Source organism: Myripristis murdjan, chromosome 23 (genome assembly GCF_902150065.1).
Source record: "Myripristis murdjan chromosome 23, fMyrMur1.1, whole genome shotgun sequence".
Taxonomy (NCBI): domain Eukaryota; kingdom Metazoa; phylum Chordata; class Actinopteri; order Holocentriformes; family Holocentridae; genus Myripristis; species Myripristis murdjan.
In genome coordinates, this window is record NC_044002.1 from 3,057,587 (window position 1) to 3,081,402 (window position 23,816).

The following is a 23,816-nucleotide window of genomic DNA, read 5'->3' on the forward strand; positions in this document are numbered from 1 at the left end:
TTGTGCTATCAGATGAAAAACAAAGACGGTACTCAGAGGAGGATGGAGCCGAGATGACAGCTGCCAGGGTGGACCGAGATGTGGTGAGTTGAATCTGTCTGGCCTGATATCAAGCTGTTTCACCGGATATCGCTCCCACTGTTTGCCCATGTCTAGCAGCACAGAAAGGAAAATAGCCTTTTGTTTGAGTCCCGGATATTTTGGGCTGCTGTCAACCTCCGTGACATGAAGCAGCTTCTGGACCTGCCACGAGCTGGATCACCGCGGGGTCACCGAGGTGCATAGCAAAATAGAGGAGGGATTTAAGCTGATTTAACAGTGAAGCCGTATTTTAAATGCAAGCAGAGTTTTCAGATATCAAGCTCTGTCCGGGAAATCTGGTTACATAAAAGTAAGAGATCACTCAAACATCGAGGCCTCGATAAATCTGTACTTTGTTTTGTTAGCTTAGTTTAATCATTAAATAAAGTCACCTTGCTTGGTGTGGCTTGAGTAAATCAGTACAGAGTATAATGTCATTTTAAGGGCAAACTACGATGTGACATGAGAAGCTGAGCCCTCATAAATATGCACTTTTGTAGTTTTTTTTTTTTTTTTTTTTTTTTTTTTTTACTTTTTAAAACTTTTTTAAACTAAATTTTCTGGAAATTTTCTTGTAGCTGTTTGGCTTTTTTTTTTTAACCAGTTCTCTGGCCTGGTTTTGCTAATTTCTTAATCAGCTCTTTTCCCATGTTTTTGAAAGACATGAATTTGCTCACATTTCAAAGGGTTTCATAAGTATAAAACTACAACAACTACAGATCTGCTACAGTGGTGATAACCATACACTTGTGTACTACCTGTTTATTCTAATGAACTTACAGCAGTGTTTCTCAGTAATACCGCCACAAATTCAGTTTTCCAGCCGAAGCCTTTTGTATCTCAAATTGTAACAGTAAATAAAACTAGGAGGGGACTTTGAGCTTCTGTGTGGCCTCTTTACAAACTTACCAATGTTATTTTGCAGCAAATCCTTAACCACATCCTGGACGACATTGAATTCTTCGTCACCAAACTTCAGAAAGCTGCCGAAGCATTTAATGAGCTTTCCAAGAGGAAGAAGTCAAAAAAAGGCAAAAAGAAAAGCCCAGGAGGTGAGTATGGCCCTCCTTATATTTTGCTCACACACAGGAAATCATTTGTGACATATTGTATTCATAATGTGATGTAGATATTTGGTCAGTGATTTTGAGGGTGTAGATGAAATTCACATGACATTACACGAACAGAGCACAAGTAAATTCAGAAAACAAGTAATTGTTCAGCTATTATTTTAACCTTTATTTAATCAGCTAAGTCTTTACCTTTTCAACTCCTGCAGATATATTCCTGTCATTAAAAGTTATGACGTAGTACAAGTCTTTTATCTTTTAAATCTTTTATGTGGAGAGCTTTTCCAGCAGTAGACTTGAATTATACCTGCTGTGTTCTTCAGGGGGCCAGATTCTAGACTGCAGTGCCAAAAAAAATCACGCTTGGCCTCTTGATTGAGATAATTGTACCGCCTGTTGGCTCCTCAAACCCTTGCAGAACCCTTTAGATAAACACAGAATTGCATGTTGGCCAAACTAAACAAAAGAACTCATTGGCTGTTGAAACGCTGAAACGTTGAAGGTGTAAGGTTTACATTTAGATTATGATTCTGTCCACCAGAGGGCGTTCTAACACTACGATCCAAGCCTCCGAGTGAGGAAGAGTTTGTCGACTGCCTCCAGAAGTTCAAGCACGCGTTCAATCTGCTGGTAAGAGCACGTTTGTCAGCTGTACACTGTGTGTTACCTTATGAAGCAGGTGAACTCCTGAACGTTTGGCCTGCTTGTTCTCTGGCCCACAGGGGAAACTGAAGGACCACATCCAGAACCCGAGTGCTGTGGATCTGGTTCATTTCCTCTTCACTCCTCTGAGGATGGTACGTCACCACATCCATTATCTATTAGTGAGACCTTGTCCGTACTATCATATGTAATATCTAAAGTGTTATGACTTTCCTTACACTGCACCTTTCATCTCAAAGCTGGTGGTGTTTTTAAAGTTTATTTTCATTTACTATGCTATAACAGAAGCTTTATGAGCCATTTGCACACATATAGGCTTCTGTGAATTATTACTATATATCATCTTGTATGTTCAATGTACTTAATGTAGCCTATGTTGTGATGCCAAAGACAAAATTCTGCTTGTATGGACAAGTTCTCCATGCTATACTGGTACGGACAGATTCTTTTACACTGAGAGATTAGTTGAGGTAGCCAGATTCTTTCCTTATGTGAACCAAAAAGTGCACCAGCTGCAAATGAACTCAGTCCCCATTTGTTCACACTGTAAGTAGAATTAAGAAAGGCTCAGTTTTCTGCTCTACAAGTACAGATGAGATCTCAGACCACTGTTTGTTCATGCCACAGCTTAACTAGAGCTCAGACAAACAAACTACCGTATTTCCCCAATTCATCGCCCGGCCGCAAATAGCCGCCTGGTTCTTATAAACGCCTGGGGTCTGCACCTATTTTGTGTATTAAACGCCCACCCGAATAACCACTGGGGCGATTATTTGCATTATATTGAGGTAAACCCAAAATAAGGCTATTCACCTTATTTTTGCAGAAGTAAACAGTTAGCCGCACAATAACTGTGCAGCACTTCCGTTTTCTGTCAAAATAAGAGAGCTAGCTAACGTTAGAAAAAAAGGGTCTACCGTAATCTTAAATAGACCGACTGTAAATATGTTGGACAGTAACTGTCATCACAATAATGGCCTGGTGCAGGTCTGTGCAAAAATAAATAAAGGCCTGCAGCGAATAGCCGCCTGGTTCTTTTAAACGCCTGGGGTCCAAGTTGATTTTGCGTATTAAACGCCCGGGAGATTAATTGGGGAAATACGGTAGTTTAGAAAAGCAGAACTCAGACCCCACAAGATTTCCTAAAAGTGATAGCAAATTTTTTGATCATTTTGTTTAATTTTTAGGAGGCTTAATGATAAATACCGAGAGTGACACATTGCACTGAACTGAACACAGTGATCTCTTCTTGAGTCCTTATAATCAAGATGAGTTAAGGTCTGAGTCCACTTGAGACGCTGAAACGAATAAGTGTGAACACCCTCAGACAAATGACACAAATTTGTGGTGCCTCCTTGTCGTCCAGGTGATCCAGACATCTGGTGGTGTGGATCTGGCCAGGAGTGTTGTGGTGCCGCTGCTCAGCAGGGAGGCCATCGACTTCCTGCACTCCTCAGGCACAGCAGAGGAGAGGCACCTCTGGGTGGCTCTAGGAGAGAGCTGGACCAAGTGCAGGTAGAGTCAGTCTTAACAGGGTGTCTGCAGCTCCTTTTGAAAAAGTCTTAATGTCTTCACTTTTACAGATATCAGGCCTTACATGTCATTTAACAGTGTCATTAATGGAATTAATTCATAAGGATTTATCGCTTTTTCACATTTTTGACTTCCTTTATTCAAAATTAGTCACGTTCTTCTACAGCCGAGTCAACATTTCTGATGTCATAAAAATCAATCAATCCAGTTAATCTATATTGCACATTTTTGTACAGTCGAATGCAATTCAAATAAACAGACAATAAAACAGAATAAAAAATAATAATAATGGAAACAGAAATAAAAACAGATAAAAAAAAAAAAGATATTTAGTCTAATACTGCCTTCATACATGTCATACTCACACCAAGAGGGAGGAATTGTAGAATGTCCTTGTACTTAAATGTCCCAAGTTCTGTGGAAAAAAATAGATAGATGTACTGTGGTATTACCTCAGTGACATCTATAATCCAAAACCTGTATCAGTTCATAGGATCATGTGTTAAATAACTTAACATATTTCTACCTAAAACTACCAAACAATGTTAAATTTCTCTTTGAGAGTTGAATTGAATGCATTTTAAGACCATTTAGATACCTGTAGACTGCCTGATAACCAGCCACATGTTGCCTGATAGAACAGGCAACATTTTGAGAGGAGCCCATGCAGAAGCTTTGTGGCATATGGATTAAATCTAAACACTATGCAGTGACAACAGTTTGCATCACAGGGTGTCCAAAAAGCCTGGAATCACAGGGAAATCACTCTGCACTGCCACAATATAAACGGGGTGCCATGTTCTCTTTATATCATGCAGGTACTTGAACTTTCTCATTCAGAAGACTCGTGATCTTAACCTGCAACAGGAAAATATGAATGGTGTGACTCATCTCTAGGATTCCAGTCCTATTGGACATCCTGCATGATAATGTCCTCATTTTGATACCTGACTCATATGTCCCACTGGTCATGGATTTTCTATCATATCATGGAATTTAGAAAGTTGCATTCCAGGCAGGGAAAGTCAAGGCATTTGATAAGTTCTTTAGGGAAGTCAGAGATTATCAGGGGATTTTACAAATGGTTCACTTTAGAAAAGTGTAACAAGATATATTTTTGAACTTATTGGACACATTGATTGCAACAGATGGTGTTTAGCCTGACTGGAGTGGAAATCAGACTGTAAAATATTAACATAGCTGGAAGAAAGAATGATTTTTAGCTCACAGAAGGGCTTCGACTTAGTTCTCAATGACTTGGCTCTCTTTCCTCTTTCACTGCTTTCACTTTCTGCTTTTCTTCAGACTGGAGTGGCCTAAAGACCACTACTTTCCTCCTTGTGTGTTGCGTTTCCGTGACGGCTGGGAGCCTCCAGCACTGCCATATGTGGCTCAGTCTCGGGAGCAGGAGCTGGCCCAGCTGGCCGAGACTCTGGCCCATGCTGATATCCAGAGGCACGAGGAGGTGAAGCACAGACTGGCCCAGGAGGTGAGACCTGAAACGTGCTTTCTCATGGAAATCAGCATGACCTGCATCCCCTTCTCAACACAAAAGACATGGGGGGGAAAAACAGTGCTTGATCCCATCACCATTATAACATGCTCCCATTCAGCTGTAGCCAGATCCTTCAAATGATAATAGGCAGCATCATTAAACTGCTAAGCACCTGGATGTTACCTGACATACAAAAACACCCCAATTGAAATTTTGCTGCTCATTATTTTACCTAGAAGTGGAGGCTTAGCTGTGCAGTATTTTACATGCTGTAAACTGCCATTCATTTTCATACTGTGTCTGCACAGAGGACATAAACACCCACTAACTAAATCAGCTGTAATGTTAAAACCAGTGTTCATTTTGTTTAACAAAACCAGGACAAGAAGTATTTGTCCACAACACTTTCCGGGATGAAAATGAAACAAAAACTAATAAAAATGAACCTTTGTTGGCAAAAAATGTGACAGAATATAATTTAACAAATAAAAACAAGAGGAAAATGCCAGAAATAGACAAATGAAAAAACAACTTCTGGCTACAAAGCTAGATACTAAATAGAAGAAGCTTTAATGAGGAATGTAGATCAATCTGTGTATGAAGGCCTCTAACAAATAGTTTAATGAGCAATTTTCAGAAAAAAAATGTCAACTAAAAGCACCTTTGTGTGTGTTGTCCAAAATTCAGATGACAACAGGTGGTGACATCATCAGTCACCAAAGACCAGGCACCCTACTTTTCGCCACTAGAGGTCAGGCTTTATACATACTTGGTTTTGGGGTTGAGCTACTCTCTAAATGATTCAGACTAAATCAAAATAAACAGCGGTTCAAACGTGGCATTTTCATTTGCACAATGAGCAGACAGTGCTATCACTGTAGGAAACCGAGAAAACCCCTTTGGATGAAAGAGTTAAAGAGTCTGGTTAAGACCCTCCTTAAAGCTTCACTAGTTAAAATTTCAAAGTCAAACTCCAGCAGCAAATAGCCCTTTGGTGACAATATATTTACCCTCTGTATTGTAAAAAAAAAAAAAAAAAAAAAAGAAGAATAAAAACACAGAGTTTTTCAACAGCCTTGAGTGCTGTTGAAATACAGATTCTTCTATTCTGTTTTTCAACAGGATAAAACAGATTAATGTGTGCAGATTGATAATTGAATAGGTTTTGAAAGTGCTTTGTACTCATTTAGGTTTATGTGTGTTGACGTAGTGGTGAGATGCAGAAATGTCAAATGGGTTTCTTTAGAATAAACAGAATAAATGTAATTGCTTGTGGTCAAGCAAACAAAATAAATTAGCATTAAAAATACAACTGTAATGTATGTGGACTAGATAACACGACACTGTTATATACAGATGATATCACAGGTTCACCATTGTATGAGTATTTCTAAAGAGAGAAACTCAGTGTGCAAAAGTTTCCATGTTTATTGCTAAAGTAACCTGTTAATTAACGTGTGTTTTCTTGTGTTGTTGCAGCAGGCAGCGGGGCAGCATTTCCCCTCCACAGATGGGTATGCTTTCAGCAACTCAGCCTACAAACGCATGCACCTCCTGGACCAGGACATGGCCATGGCTGCCTTTAAACAGGCTGTCAGCCGCCGCATAGATCGGTAACATTGAGGTCACATGATGAGGCGGCATACCCTGGAGAACTGGCCCCACTTTACTGTCACTAATATTCCCCTCTGACCTGGAAATATCTCCTCCTCTGGTGTCAAATGTATTCATTTCTTCATCTTAACTCTAACACTCCTCATATATCCTCATCTTTGTGTCCTCCTGGGTAATCCTGTGCCCTGCTGTTCAGGTATTAATTGAGCTTATGCTGTTGATCCTTTGTATTTATTTACACCCATACAGGAATTACTAGGGATTATCCGATACTTTCGAGTTGAAGCTACTTTGTGCTAATATTCTGTATACATGGCTTTAACCACTTTTATGCCAAAAAGACCACCTTGAGATTTTAGACCATCATGTGACACTGAAATGCACCACTGAAACCCAGACGAACATTATTCTTTGTGTCGCATTAGCAGCACCTTAAAGGTCTAGTTCATCCACTTTGAAAAACTTGGTATAATTTAAATTCACTTAGCATAGCTGTGGTGCTATCTTCCTCTCATTGTTACTGAGTGCTGGATACTGGCTGGATGCTCCAAATGCTCATTTTTAGCCTCCTGCCATTGAGGTGGACTTCCCCCCAGCTAACATTCTTAAAAATAACTACTTTAATCCACTCAAATTGCTAAATAAAAAAGTTTGAGTTTGATGATGTGTCAATATTAGCACTATTTAACAGTGAGAAGGCAAGTGGAATAATACAAAATTTTTCACAAAGGGTTTGACTGTCCCTTTAAGGCAGGGTGGTGCAGGTGTTTAATTTAAAGACTGACAGTGCTGAAACTGCTGACTAAGTGCACTGACAAGCCTATACTGGGCCGAGTCGAACAGCAGGAATAACTCATTACTCGTTCTGTGACTTACAATGACTTTAATCAAATTTCTCGCCCTCCAGCAATCATTATTCTTCCTCTATTCAACATCCTTTTTCAGACTGCCAACCTGACTTTTCCTTGCTGGGGCTTAATCTTTTACTTCCCCCTTTATTTATCTCTCTCAATAACCTGATAATAAAGTTGGGACACTTCTCCATGGTTGTAATGTTGTTATTGGCAAGTAGCAGTCTGGCTTGTTGGCTTGTTCCCATTCCAGTTCCCATATTATTTAGGCATTGCAAAAGCATGCATTACCTTCTTGTACTGACACATTATTGTTTGACCTTTGCAGTTTGTTGTTTTTGTTTTGTTTTATTTTTCCATTGTGTGAGTAGCTCTTAGTTTTTCCACTTTTGTTCACTAGCGTACATACCATTTGCCTTTTGTGTCAGTCATTTGAAAAGTAAATCAACGAGTCAGTAGTTACGTATATTTATTTTTTCTCAAATCACATCTTTAATCATGTAATTGGATTTCATGTTTCAGAAATTTTGATGCCGACAGCCGAGGCCAGCCAAAAACATTTGCCAAATCTAAATATGACTTTGTGGCAAGAAACAACACAGAGCTCTCGGTGCTCAAGGACGAGGTTGTTGAGGTAAACATGCTTTTTTTCTCTCTCTCTTCAGGTTTGCATCTGCGTGCCAAAGAATGCATTCTGTGGTCTGTTGTTTTTGAATAGGAGGATCACCTCACCTATGTAAAATCCAGCAAAACAGTCACTAAATCCTTAACCCAAATCGTTGTTCGTCAATAACGTGGAACCTCTCCCACAGGTTGTTGATGACAGGAAGCAGTGGTGGAAGGTTCGTAATGGCTGCGGGGCATCCGGCTACGTGCCAAACAACATTCTGGAAATCACCAAAGCAGTGGACGTAACAGGCAGAGGAGAACCCATCTATAGCCATACCATACAGGTAGAGATGAATGCACCTTCACAGAATGATTTGCAATTTGCCTCCATCATTAACCATTCACACCATCCTCCTGACATTTTTCTTTTTCTTTTTTTTTTTGTTTTATCGTGTGATGTGTTGATGTAGATTGTTTTGCACCATATTGAGCTCTGATTACTGTCCTTTTTTTCTTTTTTAATAGTGCAGTCATCTGATTTTTAGGTTTTGAATGGTCACAGTCACCATGTTTAAAAAAAAAAAAAAAAAAAAAAAAAAAAATTACTGTAGTATGCAGTTCCTGTGAGGTCATATTAGGCTCTGTAAAAAGTCTTGCTTGTCATCATCTTTATAGTCACTTGATGAGTTTCATTAGCCATTAAACCACTTCCTTTCATCTCCATCCCTCATGTTCTCCACTTTGACAATGAAAGCTTATGATGCCAAAGAAGGAGTTTGAGTTGTTCAAGGTAGGGTGCGTTGTGTGCCAAGTCTTTCTCGTGGAAATGCTTTCCAGCTTCCTCTTAGTAGCTTACTCCCTTTTGTTGTGCTGTGAAACAAAAGCTAGTTTCGATGATCTGTTTGCTTGGCTAAATATTAAAACCTTGCTGCAATACATGACAATATAGGCCAATAATGCTACAGTAGGTAATTCCCATATAGTGAGTGTGCAGTGCTGTTACTAAACCATAACACTGTCTCACTATGACCATGTTTTTCTGATTTCACCTTGCCAGCAATTACTGGGAGAGTTGAATGAGGTAAATAAGCACCGTCTTTGGACATTGACCTACATATCGGAGGTCTTTAGATGGTGTAGTCCATGCTAACTGTGTGTCCTTTCACTGAAGACGAGGCTTCCTTTCTGCTTCTCCTCTGTCAGAAACAGACATCGAAGACAGACTTTGTACCCAGCAAACCAGCGGCGACGCCAATGCCTCCAGTTCCCATGCCCCCCCCTCCGGCCCCCGCTAGGCTCCCCACGCCACCGCTGCCTCCTCCGGCTGCAGAATTCACCAAGCCGGCGGCCGACACTGTGGTGAGCCGTCAGAACAGCACAGCGTCTAGTGAGAATGGCAGCGTCACCATGAGGGAACACGCCAACCAGCGGCCCGCCCCTGTCAACCGTAAGTCCCTACCCGACAGCACGTTGTTTAGTCTGGGTTAGGGTTAGGGTCAGGGTTATAGAACAAACTGGGTCTGGCTCAGTCTTGACAATAGACCCATAATTACCTCTATTGTTACCGCCAGCGGAGTTTCACAGCTTTGTTTTCTTTGTTTTCTATTTATTTGTTTGTTAGCAGTTTATCTTAAAAAGAAGAAGAAGACCTGATGAACGTTTTTACATCAGTTGACTGAAGCCGTGATTAAATTTTGATTAATATCCAACATGTGGAACTGGCATTGTCTTTAACATCAATTGTGTTGGCGGTGGTATCCACTCTAGTGAATGCCTTCTTGTTCCCTTTGGAGATTCTACAACGCGTTCCCAAGATCATGGTTCGCCAACAAGATCATCGACTTTGCTTTTAAATATGTTTGCTCCTCCCTACAGGCAGGAAATCCAACATGGAGGAGGTCCAGGATGAGCTGATGCACAGGCTAACTCTGGGCCGCAGTGCCCAAAAGAAGTTCCAAGTTCCCTCTCGTAGCGGCAGCCTGCCCTCCGTCAACATCACTTACGACTCTACTCCAGAGGAGGTCAAAGCCTGGCTGGAGGTCAAAGGCTTCAGCCCAGTGTGAGTTTCTCTGTCGTCTGTTCTGTGTCTGTCTGCTTCTCTCTTCTTAGTCTTCTCTATTCTCAGTGTGTTTTCTCCCTCACATCTGTTGTGAACATCGGCTTAACTTTGTGGTTGGTTCCATCACCCTGCAGAGAAACCTAATTCTGCTGCTTGTATCTGTCACTTCAGTCTTTTGGTCTCTACCCATGGCTCATTACATGTGACGGTTGGCGTGATGTTTGACTAGCAAATGAAGAACTTTTCTTTGTGGCTCAGTTCTCTCTTCACCACCACGATCTGATATGACTGAGGCTGTCATGTCTAAGTGGTGGTCAGTCTTGTAATACCATTCAACCTCACATGAATAAGACCCTGAAATACCTAAAGTTGTTTATTTGTTTTTGTTTTTGTTTTTTTTAAATGAGATATTTTGGTAATTCAAAGTTTTACTCATTAGCCCAAATGTGGCACTGCAATAGCAGATCAAAATAAGGAGACATATCTGTTACTGATTTGTCCCGGTGGGTTTGCATCATATTTGGGAAATATGTTTAATGTTTCCTTGAAGATAATTATGTGAACTCAAGAGGGGTTAGCCCAGCTGATCCTTTCTGCATGTGACAGCAAGATGCTGTCTCTACCTAGTTAAATTTCAATTCAATTCAATTTTATTTATTTGTATAGCCCAGAATCACAAATTACAAATTTGTCCCAAAGGGCTTTAGTTCAGAGAGGTTCTTGATTTGGCCATATTTGCTCAGATTCTGTGCGTTGTTTTTGATTCAGTGTCATGTTTGAACTTGCTGCCACCCTTGCATGCAGTCTAAAGCATGCACATTGCCCCCTGCTATGCCATCAGCTACAATTGTGATCTTTCGGGTTTCAAATTGGTCATATCCAACCAGCATTACAAGCGACCTTACAACACTAAATTGAGGTTTGGTTGAGTGTTAGGTTGTATAGTTACCTGGGTGTTCCTCATGGTGGTGAAATATCTTCCTTAATTGCTCTGTGCTCCCCTGGGCTGCTAATCCATAATATGGGATTTTTATTTCTCTGCTGATAACAAAATAACTCCCAAAATAACTCTTGTAACACAAACTAAGTAGACTATGTCAATATAAAGAACACACACCAGTACCCACTTTTTCTGTAATTACAATCATCAGTTGAAGTACTATCAGGATGTTTCTTCCTGGTGTACGGCTACCATATGGAAAATGGATCCCATGCATCTTGCTGGATCCTCTTACAATTCAAATAGAAAACAGCAATAAAAGAGCTGTTTCATTTCTCAAAAACTGGTAACATGACTTGTTTTTTAAATATTTGCATCATCCATTTAGCCCCCTCATTATCTGGGTAATAAGCTGACAAGAGCAAGAGCCTTTCCAGACTCGAGTTAGACTCCAGAATTTCCTTATTCCATTTAGAGTTAGTCTCTAGAGTCTAGTGTTAGCCAAGCTAAAAAAAAAAAGGTTTCAATTTATAGAGGATTTCAGCGCTGATGTCATAATTATGAGTTGTTACTGTCTCCTGTCTCCAGCACCATCACCAGTCTAGGAGTGCTGACAGGAGCGCAGCTGTTCTCTCTCAACAAGGAGGAGCTGAAGACAGTGTGTCCAGATGATGGAGCCAGAGTCTACAGCCAGGTCACTGTCCAGAAGGCCGCTCTCGAGGTGGGTGTCAGCAGGCTTCCATGGCATTGCTGCCATGGCTACAGCAGGAGTTGCTAAGGGAACTGACAAGGCACTGCTGACAGTTTCTAAGGTTTCTCTGACACTCGAATGTGTTGACACTTTTTCTCCAATTTAACAAGTTCCCTTATTCTGTATTTGGTTTATCATAGCAGTTGGGGTATCACTATAGCAGGTTACCTATACATCGCATCTGTAAAACCTGACTTGAAATTATACATTCATTATAATCTTATATTAATTTGATCATCCAATGCTGTTTTTGTAAATGAATTCTTCATTTCAAGGCAGTAATGTATTGCAAAGTTTCTGTACCGTTGCACAGGTGTGGTGCTTCACTCTGCCTCTGAACCATGAAAGAATTTCACTCGTCAGGGTTTCAGCGAGGAGTTTTATTGGCCCTTAATGGGCCCAGTGCTGTTCCGGACGATTATCCACACTCACTAGTCCAATGTAATAATACAGAATTACCTGAATTCTAATGGGAATGATTTTCATTGATAAGTTGGCTTGTGGGTGGGCGTAGAAATCATAGAAATGATTCTCAGTGTTACATTACACTCCGTTATTGCTAGCAATCCACCGTTTTGTTTCAGTATGTTGTTTTTTAGGACAGTCTTTCTGGGTTTAATGGCTGTTTTTTTAAGTGCATGCAGTGAGGGGGTTTACACTGCAGGATGAGTGGTGTCTAATTGTGATGGTGTACCGTGTCATTAAGCTGATATCCCCCAACTCTGGCAAGGTCTGGTCTGTGGTGTCTATTTCCTACCTGCAGGTTTTCTTCTGACCCTCCTATGATCTTCTGATTCTATTGCCACATTGATTAAGGTATTGTGGATGCACAGTGGATGTTCTCAGTTTTATTCTGTTAGCCAGCTTCAAAGGAATCATTGACTCTATAAAGATCTTCCATGTGGTCAGCCCGCATAGTCTTTGGCTTGCTTCAAATAGTAACAACTACTGGAATAGATGTTAGAATTTTCATTTTGATTCCTCAACCTGGCCAGCAGGATAAGGCACTGAGCCTATGTTGTGTAGCACTATTTTAAAGTAGTGGCAGTATGTGTCTTCCTAAACTGCTGTGGCTGTACAGTAAGCCCTCCTTTAACTCCCTCAGTGCACCAGCTCCAGATTGTGCCGTTTCCTATTCCAGTCCCCATCTACATGTTTCTAACCCTCACTGCTCACCCCTCGATGCAGCCCGTCCTGTAGATCCAGCAGACGTAGAGGCTTGTCTGGCTGGCCTGATGTCTGCAAGAGACCAAAACTCTGCTGCGTGTTGTCTGTCTCCAAACTTTGGATGGCAGTCAAACTAACGAAAAGCTGTGTCCAAATGGCTGTGCAAGGCTTGCATAACATGAAATATTATTGCACAATTTACCATGTAATTACAAGCAAGTTATTAATTTTAAGTCACACATGAGCATCATCTCATGATGGTTTTCATTTTCTTTTATCCGTGCAGATAGACGTTTTTGGTGCAGCAATTTGAACAAATCCAGTCCATTTCTTCAGTCCATCTCAAAAATAGTCCACTTATATATTCTTGTGTTTATCCAAACATCACTCTTGAAGGTTGACATGTCATTTTTGACCGTCTGTGAGCTGTAGTATTGACTACATTTCCATGAACTGCAAAATTCCGATATTAACCAGATGAAGACAATACTTGGAATACGAAATGTTCCTGTAACCAGCATATTCTTATTACCTCAACCCAGGGCTTCTCAGAGTTTTCAAGACTAAGAGCCAATTTAGGGATCCAATATTTGATTGCGTGCCGTTGAAGAAAAAAGGCAACACAAAATAATTCCCACAAATCTTTTCTTTAATAGCTTATTCTAGACTAAAAGTCACACCAGTTGTGAATTATGTGAGAAATGTATGTTGTGTTTTCTGGAGGACAAAAAATACCATTTGTCCATATGTAGATGTTTTAATGACAATTTTTCAATTGATAATAACAGCAGTTAATGCTTTGGGAATAGTTTGCAGCCAGTAATGTCAAACAAACACAATTTGTAGTTGATCAGGCTAAAACAGATTTGTGAAAACTGACTGCTGGGCAGTTCAGCTTCTTTGAAATTATTCAAGCTCAGTTGTGCACTTCTTGCCTGTGAACTTACCTACATTTTATGATTGGTCTCATAATGGCATTTTACGTTAAACTCATACTGCACATCACTTTATCCGACCTGTGAGGTACACTGAAGGAAGTGTTACTCAATTTCTCCTGAAGCTTCGTTTTCTTCTCACTGATGTTTTTGTGAGATGGCCACTGCTCCTTCATCTTGCTAACTGGCTAACGTATCTGCAATGATGACAAAACACAACTCATGAGATGCGTAGTTGTCATGCATCCACTCCTAACTGTAAAGCTTAGCCTAGGGGGCGCAGTACTGTGTGATGTAGGTCGGTTTAAAACTGTACTGGAACCAGACCAAACGTAAAACATGCATTTGACCTTAACTCATCATGGGCCGCCAGAAATGTTTCTGAGGTCTGCTATTGGCCTCCAAGCAGTACTCAGATTAAGACGTGGTGTATTCCACCTTTAGTCAGGTTACTGAGGGGACATGTTTACTTGACTTGGCTACCTTGATTGTAATGTGACATCCTGTTTGTCCTGTGACACAAACGGCGATCCAACTGACTGACGGCTTGTGCTCCTTTATTGGCTTTCATGGAGAATCTGTAAACATACACTTTGGAAAAGATGACCAATATGAAGTGTTTTGGGGTGAGGCGGAACCACAGCACACGCTAAATATTTCCTGTGAAACGGACATATCTTCTGTTGGACTTGCTAAAGCCAGGCTAACTCAGGCTCTGCTCTTTAGCATGTAAACAGGAGTATGAATGGAATAGTCGTCTAAACAACCCATATCAACAGATTAATCAGGTTATTATTAGTAATCAGAATACTTATTTAGCATAAGGCCGATAGTTGGATTATTTGGTCCGTGTACACACAGTCATTGTCAAATGAATTGTGCTGACTTGGTATAAGGAAAATGAGAGCATATTGGAGACAGTTGGTATTGACGGTGGAATTGTTAATGCTGGTGTTTCTCATTTTCTATAAACCCCATTGCTTTTTCCATCAGGCTTTACTCCCTCTGCCATCTGCCTGCCAGCAACTCAAAAAGCTTTAGCTCAAGTTGCTCAGAAAGCACAGCGCCCTCTCCCTGTTTTCTGCTGTAATGCAATCCAGAAGATTTCAGTCCAGAAGTGTTGAGCAGGGGTGTCAAAGTGGTGCCGTGGAGGGCCAAGAGGCTGCAGCTTTCCTTCCAACCACAGACTCCACCAGGAAACTTCACTGGTTAGTCCCTTCTCTCTGCTTGAAGGTGAGGTGATCAGTGAAGTCCCTGCTGGAGTTTTCAGTTTGGAATGAGAACCTGTGGCCTTGTGGCCCTCCACGGCACCAGTCTGACACGTGGTGTAGAGGCTGCATATCTTGGTTGTGATCAGAAACTAATGTTTATTGTAATGACTTACTTATGATAAATATACTTATAGCACCTTTTTAATTTTCAATCTTTAAAGTTAAGAGAACATTGTTGAGTAACTAGGAAGTCTCTCTGGATCTGCTCTCAAAACCCTTGCAGCATCTCACCCTTTAAGCTTCAAGTGCCTTTCCCTCTGAGAACCCTAGAAGAAAGGCCGATATCTGCCATTTTCACTAATAACATCTTTTGTGACTACACCAGATGATTCATGTTTGCATCCTCATCCGTATGCTGTTGATAGCTTGGAATGGCATTTTGGCTCTGAGCACTTTCTCAGGTCTGGTCAGGGTCTGGTCAGGTACTCCTATCAGGTCCTGAGTGACCACAGAATTGTCTCATCAGATTTACTGATTCTGATGTCCATGAATCAGATGGGAGATCTGCTCAGTAGTTTGCTGGCAAAGAACTGGCTGATGAGGCACTCTTCTGAGTTTTCAGCTGATCCATCTTGGGTTGTCTTTATATCGTCTAACCATTTGTCTCCGGGTTCTCTATTGTTTTTCTATTTTCTCTTGCTTTCTGTCTTTGCTCTCTGCCTCTTCACCACTCTGTCCCCTCTCTGTCTTTCCTCTGTCTGTGTCTACAGAGGAGTTCAGGCTCTGAGCTCCAGGAGATCATGAGGAGGAGGCAGGAGAAACTAGCAGCCAGTACCTGTGATTCAGGGGTGGAGTCTTTTGACGAAGGCAGCACCCACTGATCTGCCAGGGTACCGCAGCTACCTCTGGTTCAAATCCCCAACCCGCTGTCTGTCGCCTTGTTCTTCCCAGGCGGCGTCCGACCATGCCGAGTTTTTGGAGAAAATGCGGCGCAGGCAGGAACTACTCAGCTCACCTCCAGAAGAAAACAAACTCAATGACTTTTGAGGCGTCCACTATGTGCAAAACTACACAGAGCAACCACAAGTGGAGAAGATTCTGCCATGTTTGCCTGATGTTCATGTGAAGTTTTGGAATGGACTCTTTTCTGTTTGACTGATGTAGTTGATCAGAAGCGTTTTTGTATATCTTTGCTATTTAAAAAGACTGAAGGAAAGCTGTGCAGCAGCACACTTCCTCAAGCAAAGCCTCTCAGTATTTATTGAGGAGAACGGCTGTTAGATAGCTGCTGTGTTGATGATATGTACAAAAAGTTTCAGAAATCAAATCGAACCAAAAATAGAGAATATGGATACTCATAATTTACTGACTATTAATTCGGAAGACAGTAGTTAATTACAGACTGCTAACTATAATTGTCTACATTTATGATTTGTTTGGCAAAAATAATTGATATTTATATACATGTTCCTTTTTTATTTTATGATTATACCAAAAGAATATCTTAATATAACTGCTAATAGAACTGACAAACTGAAAGTGAAGAGGTGAAAATTATTATTCCTTTCCATCAAATGGACTATAACTTTAATAATATCTAATTTATGAACATCCTACCATTTAGTTCAATGATTTAAAGTCGCTAAGCAATCACAGTGGAACAGATTTATTGTACAACTCTAAGATGACATCATTAGATTTGCTTATTAGCGTTTTTGCACAGGAATATGTAAATGTATATTTACTATCGAAGTGAATCGAGAATCAGTCCTCTGAAGTGATTATTGCAGCTTGGTGTTTGTCAGCGACCATGGATTTAAGGAAAACGGGAACAAGCTGGTACTGTGAACGTTCTCTGTACAGACATGGACTGCAGCCACTACTAACCTGTGTGTTGACTTTGTCTTAAAGAGTTGAAAGCTGGAATGTACAGGCATAAACTGAGAGCTGTGTGTGGAAATGAAATATATACAGTATATTCATCCAAATACCGCAATGAATGTAGTCCAGTGACACAGTGATGTGAGGTATCTGAGCAAGTGTAAAGGAAGACGGGGGAGACTGGGAGGTAGTCCTTTAAGTCAGTGTGTTAAAGCAGGATGTAACAGAGTGTTGGGCTGTACAGTTACCTGGACGTTATGAGTCCACATGGTGGTCAGATCTCATCAGCTGCTCTGTGCTCCCCTGGACTGCTAATCCACAATACTGGACTTCTATCTCTCCATTTACCTCCATAGTGCAGCAAAACAGCTCCCAAAATGATTCTTGTACAACATGAATGAACACGGGCAAAGTGGATCATGTCAATACAAAAAACAACTAGTTCCGGTACCCATTTTTTTAAGGAAATTAAACAGATCTTAAGTGATTATTTTCCTATTTGAACTGGAAAGTAGATCTGGTAGGTAGCATCTACGGGAAACTTATGCATGAGATCCTTGCACCAGGAAGAATTAAACACAATTACAAACAATTGTAATTACATGAAAAAATGAGTACTGCGACTTTATATATATATATAGGCATCATCCTCTGTGTATTTGTTTATGTGCTATAAATATTATTTTAGCAAACATTTGCGGCACTATGGAGGTGAATGGAGAGCTAGAAATACAGTAATCTGGATTAGCCGCCCAGGGAAGCACAGAGCAGCTGATGAGGTAATCAGGTAACTGCTCTACATAACCCAACAACACGGTTAGTTTGTTTTAAACATCAAAATCATCTTACATCACCCAGTAGATGTTTGGCTAACATGCTGTTTGTGCTCGTCTGTACACACACACTGTTGAGTGATACTGAGAACTCGTCCAAAGCTAAATGTTATGTTAAGTGATGTGTGGCAGTTTTATGGAGGTCAGTCTTCTTGCTTTGGACAGGGCCACTGTGCTAGCATATGTTTTAGCATGTTAGCATGAAGCCGTCAATAACTCAACAGTGTATGCTAAAGTGTTAGCATGGCACTCGGGAACCAGTGATCTACTGGACACGGGAAGGATTTTGGTGTCCATGGTCTCCCTCAGTTAACAAGGAAGTTGACCAACAGACCGGTCTAAAAGGAAATTTGTGCATTCCCTTAAACAGTTGGAATCCAAAGTTCCTGTTTTTTTTTTTTTTTAAATAGATATTCTACCCTGTAATTGTTATCTTGCGACATCGAACCCAATCAAAAGCTGCTAAGAATTTTGGTGACTGCTGGGGAAGTTTTTCACAGAGAGGAAATGCCATAACTGTGTGAAACATTAGTTATCCTCCAACATGGAGAGGAAGCTAACCACAACCACTAGATGGAGCGATTGTCATAAAGCACACGTGTGACGTCATGTGAACGCCTGTACGGAAGATGTACAGAAAAGTAATTGACAAGTATGTTTTTTATGCTCAATGTGTCATCAATTATTTAGATTTTTAGATTTTGTTTTTTTCAGTTTTGCTCTTAATCTCATGGGCCATTTTCTTGACGAGGTTGAGAAGGCATATTAACCTGTGTGTGCTGTGACAGGCTCAACAGAGAAGGAAAGTGAATCTGCTGCTCTCTGTTAGGACAGTAGGTCATTGCCAGATGCGTAGCACAGCACTGTATGATGTTAATTATTAACGCTAAATAGTCGGCTGTAGAATAGTCCACTTGAAGATTTATGGTTAATTTCTCTTGTGTAATGGGAATGAAGGCATAAATATGTAGTTAACAGTCCTGATACCGAAAGCAGTTCTTGGTGTCAATGAAAAATATAAGTGAGAATTCATGGCAGTGCAAATTGAAATTGTGTATAGTTTTCATGGTGCCTTTTTCACATAAATATGCGAATCCTGCAATAAACACTGTTCCAAAAAACACGTACCATGGACGGATTACATTCTTTTCTTGAACCCCCCCCCAATAAATTAATAATAATTCTCTGGGATAGTCGAGGAACATCTGGGCAATTTGCGAACAAGTCACTTGACAGGACCGTAGTGTATTTTCAGATTTGCTCGACACATTCAAAGTGGAAACCACAGATTGAAAATCTTAATGAAGTCAGAATGTTACATCAATGTAACAATGGCTATAAAAACAACAGACAAAGATGAGACACAGCCACTACCTGCTGTGAGACAGACTGTCAGTGTGCAGTACCGCGTTTTGGCCATCAGGGGCAGTGCTGCACTTGCTAGACAGAGTAAGACATATGGTGCTCAGTGGGTTAATGCAGTAAAATGATCACTACTTTTGATTCCAAATATTTACCATTTATCTCATCTAATCACCTAGAACCAGGGTCTAATTATTTTCAAAAATGCACAATAAAAAAATTTCATGTTATAGAGCTGAATTTCTAGAAATGCACTACTGACCGCTTGTCATTTGAGTCTGTGTAGCCCAGCTTTAGTACTCTACGTCGCCCCCTGATGGTGGCTTCACATATTCTCATAGGCGGACTATCTCTGTGTTTAGGCTGACCTGTGGTGGGAACCCTGTTGTATGATACACTTTAGAGCTTTAAATATGATAATGACTTGAGATGATTGATATTGCAACATTTTATTTTATTTTTTTCCAACACACACACACACACATACATTAAAACTCTGTGACGATGACCCCAGTTAAAGATCATCCCTCTAATTTTAAGTGACACAATGCACAAGAATGGCACCAATGACATACAAGTTTGGACTGGACACACACTGAGCAAGAGAAAGAATTGTAAAAGAGTGTACAGTGCCTAGCTATCAGAAATGTCTGTAGATTTCTCTGCCAGTTTTGACAGCCGTACCAAAGTGCGTTTCGCCGGGCACGCCCAGCTTTTCCAGTGTCCACACAGTGGCTTCCAGCACCGCGAGCGCTGAAGATGCTTTCTGACAAAGCCGGATGGCCTTTCCAACCCATCCAGCCGTTGATGTCGACACTGAAGCCTCAAAACACGAACCATCTTAGAATGAGAGAACTAAGTCTTCTGGCTCAGGTAATGATGATTCACATACACAACAACTTTAAAAAAACAAAACCTATAAAGCAACAAAGTCATTTCCACAAGAATTACTTTGTAATAACATGTAGAAACAGAATAGTTAAACAGTAGTAGTATGTACAGTACATTTGATATCTAATAGTGAAATGTAACCTATTTCAGAAAGAGTGGCAGCCACCCCCGAGGTGTCGAACCTCTAATCTCTGCCTGCTTCTCTGCTTTAGAAACAGGCGAGGACTTCAGAGAGTGAAGAATCAGTATGATCAAAGGCCAGTATGAGAACTCAAGCTGACAGACTGCAGATATCCCACTTTACAAGTAAACACTGAATTGTTCTGTGGCCTGATAAGCTCAGTCTCACCTCGGTTCTTGTGCACTTTAATAGATTTCTCCCATTTTTCACAACCTGGATACAAAGTCTGGCCAAAATAATGTAAACACCAGCATTAAATCTCCACACTGGAGTCAAATCTGTCGGAACTGGATCTAATCGTACCTTTGATGATTTATTGAATATTCTTTTTCTGTAATTCACTCAAACAAAATGCAGTTTTGAGAATGTCTTCATTAAATAGCTTTGCTCAGATATGTATATGGAGGAAAATCTGAAGTCCTGTGATATGGCCCCTGTAACCTTGGTCTGAAACCCTCCAAGGAAAGTCATTTGTCTTCAGAAGGGAGCCTGAGCTGGTTCATTATTTTGACAATCTCCTGTATAACCTGAACAGACTGGAAAAACTTGGCAAAAATCATCATTCTCATCTTGAAGCACACATTCTTACAATCCTCGGGGATGTGAAGTCTGGGTTTTATTCACTCCCCTCAAGTCTAGTAGAACGATGGCAAATGACAAACAAAATAACTAGCAGACACTGTTGCATGAGAAAATGGCTTGAGAACACTTTCTGTACAGTAACCATGTATTCAAGACAAAGATATGCTCAGCAGATATGTTTCTGTCAGTTCTCACCCTCGGAAAGGGAAGCCAGATATTAGGTCTTCATGGTATCAGACGTCATTTCTTAATGGTATCGGCAGTTCCACTATCTTGGTAATAGAACTAGTTACTATTAGATGAGCTATGATGGCTCACATTACTCTAAGTGCCAGATATGATCAGTTTCTAACATGCACCGTTCATTTCAAAACACGATTGTTGCGACCAGTGGAATCACATACCCTGGTGCACCAGAGGTTGAATCAATGTTTTCGGATGTTCTACCTCTTCGGATTTTGACACGTTTGTCTTTAGGAAGAGCCCACAGTGCACAGGACGGAACGAATATCTAGCAACACCGCTGTACAGTAGTTTTCCACAATCAGAAGCAGCAGCCACAGGGAAAAGACAGCAGAACCCCCACCCCCTTCTTCTTCTTCTTCTTCTTCTTCTTCTCTCAGCAGGTCAGGCAGCTCCAAGGCCTCAGTGCAAATACAAACTACGTCTCTACAACCACAGTCTCTAGCATCTAAACTGGCCTCTGATCTACCATGCTTTAGTATGGGAGTTGGCAGCTTGAGGCAACAATGTCTGAAAGAAAGGCATTCCCTTTGACCTTTAACCTTTGTTTTTGTTGTGCCCTTTGCTTCTTGTGCAGACCCAGCAAACATTTCGACAAGCAGGCGTTGATACGACGCCCAAATAAAGCGCCAAAATGAAGGTTCAAATGACGTCTGGAAGTCGTCTGTAGCTGCTACCTGCATCGGTTTGTGAAATCAGTACCTAAATATCTTTCCAATATCACTTCATAGTGGTTTCCAAAAGCGGTTTAACTTCAATTCCTACAGTGCTGGAATATGTTGTAAAAATTTTGTGCTCGTTTTGCCTTGACGTTGAACTTGTATCAAATGGTTGCTGGGTTCCTTCAAGTGTAGATCCTCGATCCACAAAGTCCGTGCAGCAGTCCTGGCTAGTAATTGTATGTTAAAGCAGTAAGCAGCCTCGGAGCAGTTGGTACAGTAGTAAACCATCAACCTATCAGTCCCACGTGCAGTATGGGTGGCAGTGTAACGTTGCTTTTGACAGCCGTGTGTTGAGTCAGGCGGCTGGAAAACCCGACTCCCCCGCTTAGCTCTACTGAAAAGCCAGGAATGCTGGACGATGCGGAAAGTGTGAACACTATAAACTACCCAGTGAATGCTACAGTCCCATCACAAAGGGCCAGCAGATGATGCAAAACAGACTATGAACCTGATAAACGACTTCCGAGCACACAAATGTCACTTTGTAACAGTGAACCACAGTAGCTGGGGTGTGAGCGGAGGAAGAGGCCAGTGTGCTTGCTGGTTTTTCAGCTAATCCTGAGATTAAAAAACGTAATTTAATGAGAACTGCTGACCGACTGACTCAGTTCCACCAAATTGTCACCTCATGCTGTCTGAATGAGGACGGATGCACTTGTGGGTCCCTTATAGACATCCATTCTCTGGGCATAGGGCTCGTATGCTCCAGCTCCAACCCCACGTACTCTTCACATGACAAAGTCCAGTTCAGAGGGCAGGATTGTGGTTGAATATGTGGTCGGTCAGTGAAGGCTCCTTAAGGCAAAATTCCATCCCATGCTTAACACCAATTCAAACAAAAACTTGATTTCTTTTTTTTATTTTTTTCTTGTGTCATCAGATAGTTTGCTGTTTTTTGGTATTGATGATGAAGCGGATCTCTTTGCAGAGAATGGATGCCTGAAGCACAGGAGGTTGGGTGTGTTCACAGCCTGCCAGACAGGAGAGACACATTTACTCTTTGTTCCCTTTCATTCTTTCAGCGGACAAAAGCACATTTCATCCTTACAGGGCTGGCATATCTATCAACACACACTACGCCTTCATTGGACTGTGTTGCCGTTTGTGTGTAGCGTGTTAAAGGGATACTTCAACTATTTTGAAATTTTTGACATTATCTCTCTTCCCCCCAGCTGTTCTGTAGGACAGGAGTGGTGCTATCTTCCTCTCATTGTTACTGAGTGCTGGATACTGGCTGGATGCTCCAAATGCTAACTGTTAGCCTCCTGCCATTGAGCTGGACTTCCCCCCAGCTAACATTCTGAAAAATAACCACTTTAATTCACTCAAACTGTTTAATAAACAGAGTTTGAGTTTGATGACGTGTTGCTACTTCCCACACTGTGGTGGCTACTGCCTCTGCCTCAGAGTGATGCAGGAAGTGCAGAAGTTACTGGATCTTTCTGGAAAAATAGCATTCTGAACAGCAGGCTCATTTGAGCAAAACTACCGTCCATGTGCACTCGATAGTCATATGTTCATTTCACTTTCAGAAAACCACACCTCCAAAGTGATGTTCAGCCTCTGAGTGGATTATGATGATTAGAGAAATAACACAACAGTTTTCAAAACAGGTGAACTATCCCTTTAATGCCTTACATCCTTATTCCATATATGCCGATTGTAACGCTGAAGCCAAAGTACATTTCTATATTTATATGTGTTCACATTACAGATACTACTTTCTCTGGCTTCTATCACCCTAAGACTAGGCCTAGTCATTCGAGGTGTGTGTGGTGCCTGCTGGTTCTTACGTCTGCAGGACTCTGCCATCATTATGTCTTGCTGGCGTTCTCGTAGATGACATCACTGGTGATGGACTGCTGCTTCTTCTTCTTCCACATCAGCAGGACACACTGGTGGATGAACACGTACTGCTCCTAGAGGAAGAACCAGCAGCTCAGAGTCAATCAGTGGGCTTCATGGATGGCTTTGATATGGATTTTCTTTAGTTAATGGCGATAATGTTTCCCACAGTTTCTGAGCACCTGAGCAACTTAGTTTGACTTCTCTCAAACACATGGGGAAAAAGGCAATGAGCAACTTAGCAAGAAATGACCCAAACATTTGCAAGAAATTAGTAAAAGGTTACAAGAAAGTTAC

At 41.0% G+C, this 23,816-nt stretch overlaps 2 protein-coding genes across 7 annotated transcripts in view; one reads left to right on the plus strand and one right to left on the minus strand.

Annotated features, from left to right (window-relative positions):
* eps8a (EGFR pathway substrate 8a, signaling adaptor) overlaps window positions 1-18,817 on the plus strand; it is a 66,156-nt gene extending 47,339 nt beyond the window's left edge. For 2 of the 4 annotated variants that reach the window (XM_030045451.1, XM_030045453.1), the window contains 15 exons: window positions 13-83; window positions 1,007-1,133; window positions 1,693-1,781; window positions 1,874-1,948; window positions 3,181-3,329; window positions 4,653-4,836; window positions 6,322-6,455; window positions 7,830-7,941; window positions 8,120-8,260; window positions 8,671-8,706; window positions 8,974-8,997; window positions 9,120-9,363; window positions 9,792-9,975; window positions 11,504-11,636; window positions 15,750-18,817. In XM_030045451.1, coding sequence (XP_029901311.1) covers window positions 13-83; window positions 1,007-1,133; window positions 1,693-1,781; window positions 1,874-1,948; window positions 3,181-3,329; window positions 4,653-4,836; window positions 6,322-6,455; window positions 7,830-7,941; window positions 8,120-8,260; window positions 8,671-8,706; window positions 8,974-8,997; window positions 9,120-9,363; window positions 9,792-9,975; window positions 11,504-11,636; window positions 15,750-15,860 — 1,814 coding nt within the window. In that variant the 3' untranslated portion in view covers window positions 15,861-18,817. Of the gene's footprint in view, window positions 1-12; window positions 84-1,006; window positions 1,134-1,692; window positions 1,782-1,873; window positions 1,949-3,180; window positions 3,330-4,652; window positions 4,837-6,321; window positions 6,456-7,829; window positions 7,942-8,119; window positions 8,261-8,670; window positions 8,707-8,973; window positions 8,998-9,119; window positions 9,364-9,791; window positions 9,976-11,503; window positions 11,637-12,429; window positions 12,483-15,749 lie in introns of all 4 variants that reach the window. The other 2 variants (XM_030045454.1, XM_030045452.1) reach the window with 2 other exon arrangements.
* A 1,443-nt stretch (window positions 18,818-20,260) lies between these two features.
* Window positions 20,261-23,816, minus strand: part of ptpro (protein tyrosine phosphatase receptor type O) — a 61,746-nt gene continuing 58,190 nt past the window's right edge. For all 3 annotated transcript variants that reach the window (XM_030045850.1, XM_030045852.1, XM_030045851.1), the window contains 2 exons: window positions 23,468-23,593; window positions 20,261-22,645 (listed from right to left, as the gene is read on the minus strand). In XM_030045850.1, the coding sequence (XP_029901710.1) occupies window positions 23,489-23,593 (105 nt within the window). In that variant the 3' untranslated portion in view covers window positions 20,261-22,645; window positions 23,468-23,488. The remainder of the gene's footprint in view (window positions 22,646-23,467; window positions 23,594-23,816) is intronic.